Source organism: Peromyscus californicus, unplaced genomic scaffold (genome assembly GCF_007827085.1).
Source record: "Peromyscus californicus insignis strain IS unplaced genomic scaffold, ASM782708v3 Scaffold_8__1_contigs__length_139910024, whole genome shotgun sequence".
Classification (NCBI taxonomy): Eukaryota; Metazoa; Chordata; class Mammalia; order Rodentia; family Cricetidae; genus Peromyscus; species Peromyscus californicus.
In genome coordinates, this window is record NW_026294606.1 from 45,962,969 (window position 1) to 45,978,409 (window position 15,441).

At 38.4% G+C, this 15,441-nt stretch overlaps 1 protein-coding gene across 2 annotated transcripts in view; it reads left to right on the plus strand.

Moving 5' to 3' along the window:
• The window catches only part of Sugct (succinyl-CoA:glutarate-CoA transferase), a 735,919-nt gene that overhangs the window by 697,109 nt on the left and 23,369 nt on the right, over window positions 1–15,441 (plus strand). The window contains exon 14 of one of the 2 annotated variants that reach the window (XM_052728653.1): window positions 9,073–9,237. The exons of the other annotated variant lie outside the window; for it this stretch is intronic. Coding sequence (XP_052584613.1) covers window positions 9,073–9,101 — 29 coding nt within the window. The 3' untranslated portion in view covers window positions 9,102–9,237. Of the gene's footprint in view, window positions 1–9,072; window positions 9,238–15,441 lie in introns of those variants that run through there. 2 annotated transcript variants of the gene reach the window in all.

Below are 15,441 nucleotides of genomic sequence, written 5' to 3' on the forward strand. Positions count from 1 at the left end.
TGGTACCAGCAGCAGTTAGGTCACAAGGGCCATAGCTGGAGAGAATTCCATTCCCTCAGGCTCTGACTCTTGCAAAGCTAAGAAGGGAATTTAAGTAAACCTCTGTCCCTCTAAAGAACTCAAGATTCAAAGGTTAAGGTGGAATTCTGCTCTTCAGAGGGCCTGAATTCCACCTTAACCTCACCTCCTCTCCTTGCTCTTGTCCTCCTAAAAGTCCTCATGCTTCTCCTCACCCCTCCTTATAAACCCTTTCTCACCTGACTCCTCCCTACCACTTCCTGTCAGCTAATTGCTGACGCAGCCTCCTGACCACAGGTGAATTTTATTTAATCAAACACATCCTTTCATCATTAAACAAATGTTCCAGAGCATAAACAAAAGTAACACATCTTAAAATAATATTCTACAATAGTATGATATTCCTCTTCTTTTTTTCTTTTCCTTCCTTCTCTTCCCCTCTTCCCCTCTTTCCTTCTCCCTCCCTCTTCTCCCTCCCTCCCTCTCTCTCTCCCTCTCTCTCTTTCTCTTCCTTCCTTCCTTCCTTCCTTCCTTCCTTCCTTCCTTCCTTCCTTCCTTCCTTCCTTTCTTTCTTTCTTTCTTTCTTTCTTTTTCTTTCCAAAACTAGGTGTCTTTGTATATCCTTCGCTGTTCTGGAACTAGCTCTGTAGAGCAGATTCCCTGAACTCACAGACATTGCCTGCCTCTGCCTCCCTAGTTCTGGAATTGAAGGCATGGACCACCAACACCTAGCTAATGTATAATATTCTTAAGATGATCTTGAATTCAGCTTTCTTTTTAAAGAGTTTTGAATGTGTTCAGGGAAATTTTCCTATATTGCTGCTACCCCCCCACTGCCACTGTCTCTTCCTCTTCCTTGTCTCCCTCCTTTCTTCTCCTTATAGTATTATTTCTTTGTTTCTTATTTTTGACATCTTGACCATGAAATGTCAAGGAGAGTTTGCTCTCTGATCAGGTCTATTTGGAGTTCTAAATGCTTCCTGTCATTAGATGTCTATTTATTTCTCTAGGTTTGGAAAATTTGGGGCAGTAATTTGGTTGAAAGCTTGTCTATGTCCTTAGCTTTTATCTTAGCTAGTTCTTCTCTTCCATGTATTTTTAGATTTGCTCTCTTGAGGGGATTCTGTCCTTCTTAGACTCTGTTTTCTTTACATATTTCTGTGAATGTTATTGTTTTGACCTTCTCCGCCATCCCTGACATTCAATCTGTAGTTTGATCCTATTTGTTGATGATATTCTCTTCTCTACTATTTATTTTATTGATTCTTTCATTTACAGAATTCTGTCTGGTTATTTTTCTGTTTCTATATTTCCTTGCAGCATTTTTCTTCCATATTTCTAATTTTAATTTATTTTTGAAATTTGTTACACAAGTTCTGTTTTTACCCATTTCCACAACTCTATCACCTTCTAGCTCTTTTTGTATTCCTTCTCTCTCAAATTCATGACCTCTTCTTTATATGTGTATGTGTGAATATATTTAGGCATGTATATATGTAGGTATGTATTTGTAGTTGATTGTGTTTTACTCTTTTGGCTCTTTCCTCTTTGTCTCTTAGGGGGCCCTCCACCTACTCCCAAATAAATCACAGGGAGGCTTATTATTACATATGAATACCCTAGCCTTAGCTGTTTTTTTCTTAGCCAGCTTTTCTTAACTTAAATTATGCCATCTATCTTTTGCCTCTCTGGGCTTTTATCTTTCTCTATTCTTTGTACTTTTCTTTCCTTCTTTCTCTGTGGCTTGCTGTGTAGCTGCGTGGCTAGCCCGTGGCATCCCCTCTCTTCCTCCTTTTCTCATTCCTTGCTCTTCTCTACTGAGATTTCTCCTCCTATTTATTCTCTCTGCCTGCCATCCCTGCCTATCCTTTCTTCTGCCTCACTATTGGACTTTCAGCTCTTTATTAGACCCAATGAAGTGTGTTAGTCAGGCAAAGTAACACAGCTTCACAGAGTTAAACAAATGTAACATAAAAGAATGCAAGATGTATTTGCATCATTAAACAAATGTTCCTCAGCATAAACAAATGGAACATATCTTAAAATAATATTCTGCAACACGTATGTATGTATGTATGTATGTATGTATGTATGTATGTATAGATGCATGCATGGGAGAGAGAGAGGCAGAGAGAGCATTTAGAGTTGCTCGTGTTTGTGTGTGTGTGTGTGTGTGTGTGTGTGTGTGTGTGTGTGTGTGTGTGTGTGTGTGTTTAGGGCTGGCCACTTAGGATAGGGTAAATTATCAGGGGCCTCATCCCTGAAAAAACTGATTCACCCTGTCTCAGCAGCCATTGATTGCCTATAGCTCTTTAATCTAGGGATGGGACTTTGTGAAATTTCCCCTGCCAACACTGACATTAGTTTGGCATTATGCAGGTCTTATTTAGGCAGCTTCCTTGTCCTTCAATAAAATCCAGAATATAAAATCTTGTATCAGATCTTATGACCTTCTGGCTCTTACTATTGTCACCTCCTCTTCCTTGATGTTCCTTGAGCCTTAGATGTAGGAGCTGTATCAGATATGTATCAGCTGGGAGCAAGAAACCCACAGTCACGTATGCTCTGCATTTGATCAGTTATAGGGCTATGTTAGAACCTCTTCTGTTAAAAAAAAAAAAAAAAAGCTTCTTTGATGAAGGGTAAGAATTAGACTTATCTGTAGATGCAAGTTTCTTCTGTACTTTTTATTTGTCCTCAAAGGTCCTGATTCTTACACATATTTTGTTAACATCCCAGTCTATGTATTGAATTAATTTTATAACTTTTCCATGTCTTGGATCAAATTCTCATGTATTTGATTCTGCTAATTTGTCTTTGAACCTTTACAAAGGTCCTTTGTTTTCTAGTGTTGAAAGGCTGTCAGCTTGTGACATTGTAATAATGGAGGTGTGTCACATGTTTGTGTGTATGTGTGTTGTGTTGTGCTTTCTGACTCTAATGGAGTCTATCCTGCTTCTGGTTTGTAGCTCCTCCACCCTTTCCAACTATTTTTGTTTGTTTTGTTTTATGTGAGACCTACTAGTTGGCCTTCTTTCCTTTTCTTTATGTTTAGGAGGAAAGTTGACTGCAATAATAGTCATGATGGTATGACACACTCAATGTTAACAGCAGAGGAAGTGTCTGTCTATAAGCATGCTATGCCCGAAAATCAGAACACACTTGTGTCTTTTCACAGTGTCAAAATGTATTCAAATAACAATAAATTCACTAAGTAGGATGGTTTCAAAGGCAGCAATTTGTCTGATAATCTTACTTTTCTTGGCAGTGTGGCCAAGGGGAGCATGGGTTATTTTATCCTAGTCTTTCTTACTAATAACAAGTCTCATATCACACCTCATACAATGAGTCTCTCTCTTTCTCTCTCTCTCTCTCTCTCTCTCTCTCTCTCTCTCTCTCTCTCTCTCTCTCTCTTGTGTATGTGTGGGGGGGGGGGGAATAGCAAAGGTTAAAGAGGCTGCACCAGCATTTTAAGAGGTTTCAGAATGACTCCTCTTTAGGATGATAGCAATGTACATAGAGTCTCCATTGACAAGATAAGGAATCAAAGTTAGCTGCAGGAAGAGACTGCTGCAGAGTCAGGGTAGAGAGTAACCCTGCAGAGATGTGACTATTGGCCAGATGAAAGGGAAGGAGCAGGTCCAGAGCAGGACTGGGTGGGCAGATAGACAGCAGATCCTAAGAGATGAACAGTATGACAGGCAAATGGCAGTCAAATAGGCCATGTCAACAAGGGAGGACAAGGACTGAGCCTGTGTTCCTTGATGCACACACTAGGTGTCAGATGACAGTTTGATGGAGGCTATGGACATTGTAGTAGTGGATGTCTACCTATTTCAGGGTACAAATGAAGGGGTTATACTCATTCCTCAATCTAGTGTGTCTGATAAATTCTTGGGCTTGCTATCTCTGATATGATTTTAATATGCCTACAGTCTTAATTCACCCTGATAAATTTATGTGGCAGCACCTTTTCTACTCCTTGGAATAAGTTGTTTATCAGTCTGTGCTGCATGGGTGTTGCTGGATAGATGGTATTATTTGTGGATCCACTCAAGTCCACAGTCATCCCTCCCTCCCCCGTCCCAAAATGGAGTAAAAACTACTTGTAAAGTAGAGTCTCTCAGGAAAAAGCACCCGGAAAGCATAAATTTACACAATATGGAGTAACTTAGTGCAGGGCACAGCCTGATCTCAACAACTGTCTTCTTGACTTGTGTTCCTTGTGAACTTATAAAAAGATTTATTAATTTTTATTTTATGTGTCTGCGTGTTTTGCCTGCATATGTGTATGTGCACCACATGTGTGCCTGCTGCCTGCAGAGTTTAGAAGAGGCATCAGATCCCCTGAAACTGGAGCTATGGATGGTTGTGAGCCATGCTGTGAGTGTGGGGAACAGAACCCAGGTCCTCTGTATGAGCAACAAGGGCTGTTCCATGGAGACATCTCTCCAGCCACAAACACAGTGCCCCCTGAGATCTGTATACAGACATGCTAGAGTCCTGTTTATCAGTTTGAGAGATTCCATCTTGACATGCAGAGTCCTACTGTCTAGTATCACCTGCTTTGAGGTTTCCTGAGTACAATTCACAAAGTCCCAACTGAGTATCAATTCTTTTTTTTTTTTTTTTTTTTTTTTTTTGGTTTTTCGAGACAGGGTTTCTCTGTGTAGCTTTGCGCCTTTCCTGGAACTCACTTTGGAGACCAGGCTGGCCTCAAACTCACAGAGATGTGCCTGGCTCTGCCTCCCGAGTGCTGGGATTAAAGGCATGCGCCACCACCGCCCGGCCGAGTATCAATTCTTATGAGATGATCTCTGTCTGCTTCAGTGGCCACCAGTGCAGTCCTGTTTGCAGTCACCTCGTCTTTGATCTCCAGTCCTACATTCAGGCCCTCTCAATGCCACCTGCACCACCCCTCTGAGTCTAGATGCTCCCACTCCTGACTCCACATTCTCCACTGCTGCTACCACCTCATGTTCCTCCCTTCTATATGTGCAGTGTTTTCTTACCCATTTATCTAGCTATTGCTGATGTAACTATTGTGAACAGTACTATGATGAGCATGGATTTGAAGGTTTTTCTATTTATTGTTCATTAGCTGATACTGTTTAGGGCCTATGAATGAGGAAGGGGAAGAAGGGTTTGGGGTGGAGCAGACGTAAATTTACTTGTATTTGAAATGAACTCCACAAGATACCAGAATGTTCTCAAGTTCAAATTTTGGGTAGAGTGTCAGTCACTTTATTTTCAGTATTTACAATATTTTCAACATTTCAAAACATTTTAATTCAAAAATTAAAATCAATAAGAAAAGAAGATATAGAATTGTGATAATAAGAACTTCTTCTACCAAATGATACTTCTTCTAAATCAAAACTAAACTTTTCGTTTCTGGAACCCACCAGTCTTGGGACCTTTAAATGTTGTGGTGTTGTAATCAGCTCTCCTCCAGCTCTTGACTCAGAGTCGTGGGTGACCACATCTGGTTTTTTACTTCATACCATCACTGTATCCAGGCCTTCACTCTTCTTTCCCATCTCAGGTCTCTCTATAGACACATAGAACATGTATTGAACTCAACTGCTGAAAATAGAGCTCTGACTTCCTGCACAATGTTTTCCCGCATCACAGTCACTAGCATTACCATCCCATAATACCTACCACAGCACCAGCTTCAGTTTTCCTCAGCTCCCTCCTTACCCTCTTTTCCCATAATCAAGCATTCTTTTATCATGCACAACTGCTTCCAATTTCAGAGTCCAAGGGGAGGCTTGGGAAGTCTGTCTTCATACCCTGGTCCCAGGCTCTATCTCAAAGCCCCTCCATTAACAACAGTCACTCCCAACAGTAACCTTCCTTCTTTCTCACAGGCCACCACCATCTCTTTTGAAAAGAATTACTTTAAAACAACAACTTTACCACTGAGGAGCTTCCACAGACTTCTGTGTACTTTCAACCCAGAGAAAGTCCGTTCAGCAGTCTGTGGAATGCTCATCAACAGGTCATCTTCCACTCCTATGCCTGTATTTTCTGTGCACTAGTCCCAAGGTCTTTTTGTGCATCAACTTAACTGTCCCTTGGTCATGTCCAAGGTGACTGATCTTGTATATACTGTTGCTCTTGCCTCTGCTTAGAGTGGAGCCTTTCTACTTAGATATTTTCCTTCCTTCCTTTACTGCTCAAATTTTAGCTTCTCTGACCATCCCATCTACTACAATAGCCTGTTGTTTCCTTTTGCTTTGCCTAGACTCGTCTCTCTAGGACAATGATTGACTGTAGCTGAAGTTTTCTCCAGTCCTGCCTGGCCCATGGTTAGGACAAATCTCTCTCACCCGCCAGTCCCACAGCCTCTCAGACCCAACCAAGTAAATACACAGAGACTTATATTGCTTACAAACCATATGGCCGTGGCAGGCTTCCTGTTTTCTAGTTCTTCTATCTTAAATTAACCCATTTCTATTAATCTATACTTTGCCACGTGACTCGTGGCTTACCAGTATCTTACATGTTGGTACTCATGGCGGCGACTGGCAGTGTCTCCTGACTCAGCCTTCCTGTTCCCAGAATTCTCTTCTCTGCTTGTCCCGCTTATACTTCTTGCCTGGCTACTGGCCAATCAGCATTTTATTTATTAACCAATCAGAGCAACCCATTCACAGCATAGAGAACTTCCCACAGCACTTCCCCTTTTCTTTTTTTTCAAAAAGGAAGGTTTTAGCTTTCACATAGTAAAATTACATATAACGGAACAATTATCAAGCAAAAATTACAGTTACAATATCTAGTCTATTTATAATATCTAGTCTATTTGTATTTGGCAAAATTAAAGAAGATATCCTATCTGCCCTACATTTGTGAGTCTAAGATTTCATATCTAACTTATCTTTTATCATAACTAAGGAAATTATAACTATCTACTCTTCAACTACATCAAAGACCTCAGAAGGATATACTATTACCTGAGATACAAGAGATGGATGCAAGCAACTTTCAGGAGTATTGCAGGGTAGACAGAGACAGCTGGAAGCCTGGACAGTCACCTAATGTTCCTTTGTAAAGCTGGGGCATCTGTCTTCAGCCCACAGGCCTAGAGTCTTTCAGTCATTTCTCTCTGTGTCCCGTAGAATGTCTGGCAGTTTCCTCTGCGAAGCAGGAACCTGAAGGACCATTTGCCAAGCAAAGCTCAGTGGTCAGTTTCCTATGGGTCCTGCATGTCTGGTTGATCAAGCAGTCCAGGCAAGAACATTTTCTTGCCCAAATGGCTATTTTTGCCAAGGTGAAGATAAACTCCATATGGACTGTCTTCGATGCCCATCCTCCTCTCTGAAGTAAACTGTAGCTGGAGAATTTTTCTCCAGCTCCCACCACCAAGTCCCGCCAGTCCCGGAGCCCACTTATAAAACAAACACACAGACTCTTAAATTATTTAAACTGCTTGGCCATTAGCTCAGGCCTATCATTGTCTAGCTCTCACTCTTATATTCAGCCCATTTCTATTAATCTTTACTTTGCCATGTGGCTCGTGGCTTACTGGTACTTTACATCTTCCTTGTCTTAGCAGTGGCTCTAGCCGGTCTCTCCTTCCTTCCTCCTTCCTCAATTCTCCTCTCTCCTTGTCCCGCCTATACTTCCTGCCTGGTCACTGGCCAATCAGTGCTTTATTTATATCGAGCGATATCCACAGCAGTAAATTGGTGCTGCCAGGAGCAGACATGTCTCATTGTCCAGAAAGTCTAAATTTTTAAAACATTTTAAATGCCATATTCTGTAGGTCTTTGAAGTTTTTGAAGATTACCTATCTATCTGAAATATATCTCTGTATACCTAGAAAACAACATGACTATAAGTTTGACTATCATAGAAGACTAATTATTAATCTGTATTTCTTAATTATCCATTACAATCTAAATGAGTTACATAAACATAATACCTCAAATGAGAATATATATATATATATATATATATATATATATATATATATATATATATATATATACAGTATAATAAAATTAAGTTTAAACTTGTATCAATAAACTAAAATCCATAGCAATGTAAAACATGTTAAACAAGTTGTTGCTCTTTAAAAGTAGGTTCATTAATCTACCCTTTCATCCTATCATATCTATATCATATTGGATGTTTCATATATGTTAAAAACAAACAGAATAATCTCAGTGTCATACAAAGTAGTACACAAACAAAAAGTGTGTGCCAATGCCCAAAGAAGGCTCTCAAGTGCACTTGGACAGGGAGTGCACTTCGATTTTGTTCTAACACATGTTGTGATTGTCTTTTCAGTATCCACTGGGCTTTGACAACACAATCTTTCTCAATTGGCTAGTTTGAAAAGAATTGGTACAAAGGTAATGAAGGAAAGAGTGAAGGGGTTGGATGCTTAAGATCCCAGAATGCAGCAGAGCCTGCATGTGTAAGCAAAAGTTTTACCAAGTGTGGTACAAGTGTGGTTTAAAACATTTGCATAAAGATTTTACAAAGTTGGGGAGATAAAGATATTTGAATTCCCTGTCTTAAACAAAAGTTCTACAGTGTTTGACAGAAAAATCTAATATTCGATGTTTCTTATGTATATATTGGTTTAAATAGCATATTATACTAGTTATTGATCAGCTACTCACAGGCATTCACAAACACATTAATTAATTTCTCAGGAAGAATCCCAGAGATGCAGAATTCTTTTCTGCTTTCCTTTACTAGAGACCCTCCTAGTCACATTTGAATAATAATTTGATCTTCACAAATACTCAGAGATGTCAACATTGTCTGAATTTTAGAGTTGAGAAGATGGGACCTTTCACAAGGTTAAATTGTTTTCAAATCACAATTTCTAGTGAGACATAGAGTATACTTAGGCTTCCTTCACAGCAGTCTTTACTTTCTTAATAATATTTATCTCTCCTCTCTAAAATTTGCACATTCAATTTCTCCCAATGACCTGTAACCTTTCAACAGCAGTGACTTGACTTACAGTTTTCAACGTCTGGTGAGTAACTCTGTCTTCTCCCCTCTCCTTATTCCCTCTTTCTGATCTAGGAACTTTCCCTTTTCTTCACTGCTTATGATTGCTGTAGTCTCAGAGGGACAATAGCCTTCTTGGGCCACCCAGAAGTTGGACGTTAAGAGAGCAGGTTAGGTCAGAGAGACCAAGCCTGGGAACAGTTCGTGCTGGAAGACCGTGGATGCCCCACTCACGGATAGGTTTGTTTCCTAGAATTTTTTGGAAGAGTGTCATGTGAAATCTTAAATACATGTCCCCATAGAAACAATATTATCAATGATAGATAGGGTCTTGGGGGCAATGAGAAGCCTTGTATAATGCACATGTCCAAACAAGATACTACTAGATAATCTTAGAATTCCTAGAATTCACATGGATTCTGGGGAAAAGTAGTTTTTGTTCCAGCTGAGGAAATTAAGACATATTCTTTACTTCCAGATTCTATTTCTCTTTCTATTTGTATGTGAGAGTCTCCCTACTCTTCACTCTCAATTTAGCCCAATGTCAACACAGCTGGTTGTATATTCCTAGGGTAATGGAGCCAGTGAAGGAAAGAATTGTGCATGACTCTCATGTTGGTAAGCAGGGCTAATGGGAGTTTCTGGGACGTGTAGTCTATGGGTAGTATGGCAGGACTGTAGTCTAGGTACATATAAAAGTCACTCTGGTTTAGGTCAACAGTGAGAGTTGGATGGGACACTGTATAATGAGTCAGAAAAATTAAAGAATATAAGCAATAAGAAATTATTTACCATACCTTAAAAGGGCCTTGTTGTACAGAAGTGTAGGTGTACCTAAGTATATACTGTTATCTGTGGCAATGCAAACTGAAGAGAAGTATCCAGAAATATAATCTGGCAACCTTGGGCCTTGATCTCTTTTCTTATTTGAGAGAGTCCAGGTTCAATAAGTTTTGTAACCCTTTATATTAATTAAAAATTACTCTCCATTCTATAGGGCCAGTGTGCTTATCAAATGTGATATGATGGCCAAAACATTATGTCTCTCATTGAACACTTGTTAGTTAAGTCAGAATTACATAATGGACCACATACTCTCTAAAAACTAATACTAACACCAACAGCTAAGATAGCGATAATTACAAATTCAATGTCTTTACTCAAAAACCGAAAACTACTTCTGCTAACAAAGGACTATCTAAAATAGAGTTCAGCCCAGACATTTCACTGGTCCAGGATTTCATATTTCTGGCCATTTCCATCTCTGTTTTTCCATCTGCTTACTTCTCACACCCTCAGCCCCTCATTAGTCCATCATCCCTGACCTTGATTTAGAGTCTCCTTTTAGAAGAATTTACTTTTCTAGCAATCCATTCTTCTTTGTTGTCCCATTTGGAAGGAAATCCAATAAATACTCTTTCAGAAATTTTCTTAATAATAGGGCTGGTGATCTGACTAAGTGTGGAGAAGATCTTGCTGCACAGGCCTGGAGACCTGAGCTTGATACCCAGAACCCACATGAAGATGACATTGACTCTACAGTGTTGTCCACTGACCTCCACACACATACTATAGCATGCGTACCTACACATATTATATACAAACCCACAATAACAATAACAATAATTGTAATAAAAGTTTATAAAAGAACTGTCCTGATAATCAAATAAATTTTATTTTAGTTGCAAATTCTGAGAAAGAGAAAATATTTTTATCTGGACTCCAAATGAAACATTACTGTGTTGACTTTCTTTTCTTTTTTTTTTTTTTTTAAGATTCAGAACATCAGAAGAAGCATTGATAACCAAAAGAAAGCTAACCCATGTACCAAAATTAAGAACTAAGTAATGGATGTTCATAACACATATGATTTATATTCTTCCTTGAGCTAGATATTGTATCTCTACTTTTATAGAAAAAATTCCTAAGATGTCTTTAGTAAACATACCAGTTTATTTGGAGTGGTCTTTTAAACCAAAATCCTCCAATCTGGCTAGTATGAACCAGTGTTCCATGTAATTGAAGCATTTCATATACTACTTATAATAAGGTCTCTATGAAATGGCCCACCAACATACTTTTGAACACCTCTGATGATAAAACCATCAACCCTGTTGATTCTGTATTGGATGCAAAATTGTAGCCTCCTATGTAACTGACAAAATGCTGGCAAAGACAGCCAATTGTATGTCCTTTAAAATCTCTTATGCACCCCCAACCCCAGTTTAAAACCAGCACAGTATGGATCCAACCATTCATACATCAGTCCATCTTTACTAGGGTGGATTCCTCACTTCTCTGTTTTAACCATAGAGACATACCTATGAATCTCAATTTTATTGAACTTACTAAATTATACTTCATCTTTTCCAGAAAGTTAAAAAGCAGACAATGAAAAAAAATTTTTTTTTTCGAGACAGAGTTTTTCTGTGTAGCTTTGTGCCTTTCCTGAATTTTTTTTTTTTAAATTTAAAATGACAAGAAGACTTTCATACCACAAAAGAGAATTCATCTACACAGGAGAAGACTCTAGGCAATAAAGTTTTAGCACCCATAAAGGGCAGTTTTAGTGTCTCATAGTGAAACAACACTGAGAAAAATCTACAGTGGTTCTATTGATTGCCAAACAATAATAAAGGGTGGAGTCTTGCCTAACTGAATTCTGAGTGCAGCTTGACACAGCCCTTCACCTAATGGAAACCCCTTTGCAATATCTGGAGGAGAGGGGAACTCAGCACTCCAGATGCTGCCTCCACTACAGTCCAGCTGGGATGCTTCAGACTCAGATCTCATATGGACTCTTTCAGCCCAGGAACAAAGAAAAGTTTGCAGCACCTGACCTCGGATCAGTGACTATTCATTAATGAGGAGCATGAGCAACATCTGGGAAAGGAAATGTTCTAGAGAAGTATTCATAATTATTCTTAATGTTTCTCTCAACGGGAAAGTGTTTTGTAAAGATGATTTCACTTTTAAAAATACAATGGAATTTAGGAGTATAAAACAGGAGATCTGGAGAAATTAGGTAGTACATGTACCAATACAAGTTAAAATGACAAAGCACTAAGAAGGCTGTCTTCTCCAAAGAAGAGTCCTGTAATAGAAGTAAGTTAAGCCAGCATTTACTTTTCATGTAAGGAACTTTACATCACAAAAGAACAGTCTTTGGGTTGTCAATGCTTCTTCTGATGTTCTGAATCTTATAAAAAAAAAAAAAAAGAATGTCAACACAGTAATGTTTCATTTGGAATCCAGAAAAAAATATTTTCTCTTTCTCAGAATTTGCAACTAAAATGAAATTTATTTGATTATCAGGACAGTTTCTTTTATAAACTTTTATTACAATTATTGTTATTGTTATTGTGGGTTTGTGTATAATATACACATGTCATAGTATGTGTGTGGAGGTCAGTGGACAACAATGTAGAGTCAATGTCATCTTCATACGGGTTCTGGGTATCAAGCTCAGGTCTCCAGGCCTGTGCAGCAAGATCTTCTCCACACTTAGTCAGATCACCAGCCCTATTATTAAGAAAACTTCTGAAAGAGTATTTATTGGATTTCCTTTCAATGGGACAACAAAGAAGAATGGGATGCTAGAAAAGTAAATTCCTTGTTGAGTAAGAATGGTAAAGGAGAGTATCTCTACCTTGCTCTTAATCCTAGACAGAGTATTTTCTTTTATGATGAGTAGGATGGTACCTGGTAGGTTTTACTACTCTGTTTGTTTTCTTAACTTTTTTCCTTTTTATCACCTTGAGGAAGTGCCCTCTATTCCTATTTTTTTACACTAGATGCTGAAATATTTTTAATATATTGAAATGAGCATGAAACTTTTCTCCTTAGCCTATTGATATGGTAGATTGTAGTGGTTGATTTTGGTATGCTCAATCAGATTCACATAACTAGGATGAATTCCATTTAATTATGGAATATACTTCTTTTTACATATGTATTGTTCACATATTGAAATTTCCAAGATGAGCATAGTGACTACAAAGTAGAATACAAAATTACACGATCAAGGAGAGGGGTCTAGCCTGGGTTTTTGTTTTACTGGCTTGTATACCTTAAAATTCATTTGTTGACATTACTTCCCCACTGTTTAATGTAACTATATTTAAATATAGGGTCTTTAAATATGTAATTAAATTAAGTGAGGTAATTATGGTGACACCTAATATGGAATGACAACAGCAATGGTAAGAAGAACATACTTTGACAAACAGACATAGGGGAAAGACAAGGGAAGTAACACTGAGGAGATAGCCACATATAAATCAAAGAGAGATCTCAAAGAGTCTAACTTTATCAATTCTTTTTAATTTAAGACCATAGAACCATTAGAAAATCTCTCTTATTTAAGGCACCCATATTGTAGGGGCTTACCTCAGAAACTGATAAAGGTTTTAATGGTTGTTAGGGAATACGGGCTGGGGTGTAGCCTTCTGTGCACATAAGGGCTGGTATCCGTGTGTCCTGAACTTTTTACTGGGACCCAAACAAGTCAAATATAATCTTTCTTATGAGGTTGTTTCTGTGTCGACAAGGACAAGGTGTAGATGTGAATATACTGCAGCAGTAGTTAAGCAACAACAATGGAATCAAACTCTTGTGCAGATTTCCATTCATTTAAGTTTATGGAGATTTGTTTTGTGATCCAGGATATGGTTGGTCACTCTTAGTGAATTTTATATGGAGACCTTCAAAAGTCTCTTCTGCTCTTTCTGACTGATTGTGCTGTTCATTTCTTCTATACCATGCTGGTTTCTGACTAGTAATTCTATCATTTGCAAGGTGGTATGTTGAAGAGTTTTGTAATCTTTCCTTTATTCTCATGGTGCTATCAGCTTTTACTTTTTTAAACTTGAAACTGTTGTTCTATTGTAGGGTGTGTGCACATTTAGGAGTTGTGCTATTATCATCAGATCAATCAGCCTTAGAAGTCTGCTCTATAATCACTTGATTTGTATCTATCAGTGTTATATGATATAATATTTTTCAGCCTTTTATTTTTATGTTACTTGTTAAATTCAAGATTTTTTTTTCTGGGCAGCATATTTTTATCCTTTGTGATAAGCTCTGTTTTAGAGATCAGAAGACAACCTACAAGAATAAGTTCCCTTCTTCAACTCTGTGGGTTCCTGGCATCCAGATCGGTTTGTCAGGCTTGAAGACAAGCGCCTTTATCTCCTGGGCCATCACACTGGCCCTGTTTTAGTACTTTTAAAGCATGCTGCTTCTGCTCTCTATGGTTTCTGATAAGAACTGACACCATTCAAATTGTTCACTCCCCAGTGGATAGACTGCTGCTTTTTACTCTTGCCTTTACAGACTTGATTTGTTTTCAAATGTTAATTATGACTCCTGTCAGCATTGATTTCTTAAGATTGATCCCATTTGAAATTTGTGTACTTGCTGCAATGTTGCATTCATTTTTTTTCCACTAAATTTGGGGAACTTTTCAACTGTAAAATTTTCAGTCCCACTTTCCCTCTCTTCATCTTCTGATACTCCAATGATATGATTTCCTAGTTTTCTTCCCAACTCCACAGGAAGAAACACATGTTTAACACTGTAAACCTGATTAAAAACAACCACAAAAGACACATAGCTGGGGAAATCATATAAATGGGGAATCTATTACCCTTGTTTAGCTAAGGTGGAATGTTGTCAAACTGCCTTTGAAATATCTATATCTCTATCAACAGACAAATGATTCTTTAGCTGTAATTGGCGAAGGTTCTCTTTGTAGTGAACAGTGGTGAATGCAGAAATTCATGGTTGTTCTAAATGCTGAGAACAAGTGACAGTTGAATGCTTAGCCCTAAGACAATTATACCATGTCCTAAACCTCAAGGAACAGCATGGAAAAAGAGGTGAAAAGAATGAATGAACTCAAAGACAGGAAGAGAGGCTGCAGATGCATCCTTCTGGGCAGGATGCAGTCATTGTAGTCATGATCTCATAGCAGCTGTAAAGGACCTACACAAGACTGACCCTGTAAACTATCAGCCATGGACCAGGCAAAGGGTCATGCTGAATTAGTGGATATTGATAGATTCTGGGAGGAGATTCAGTGTCTTTAGTGTGTACACATTGGTGAACCTATTGGGTTCCAATGGACAGTTCCAAGCCCATGAGCACACAGTTGACCCTGGTTAAACTTAGTAGGTCACAAAACAAAACAGCATGAATGTAGAAAGATCCTTTTAGGGAGGACGCAGAGCAGACAGGGTAGAAAGGAAAAGAAGAAAGGTGGGGTGAGATTAATTTAATTGATAAAAACTAAAATTAACAGCTTTATTGTTGTTATCCGAGATACTTCTGAGTCTCCTTTAGCTTTTTGTCAGCTGTTTTCTCTCTGTTATATTTATAATTTTGATTGATTTGTCCTCAGATTTTCTATCTACTTTAATCTTGACTTTTTTGGCCCGTTTATTG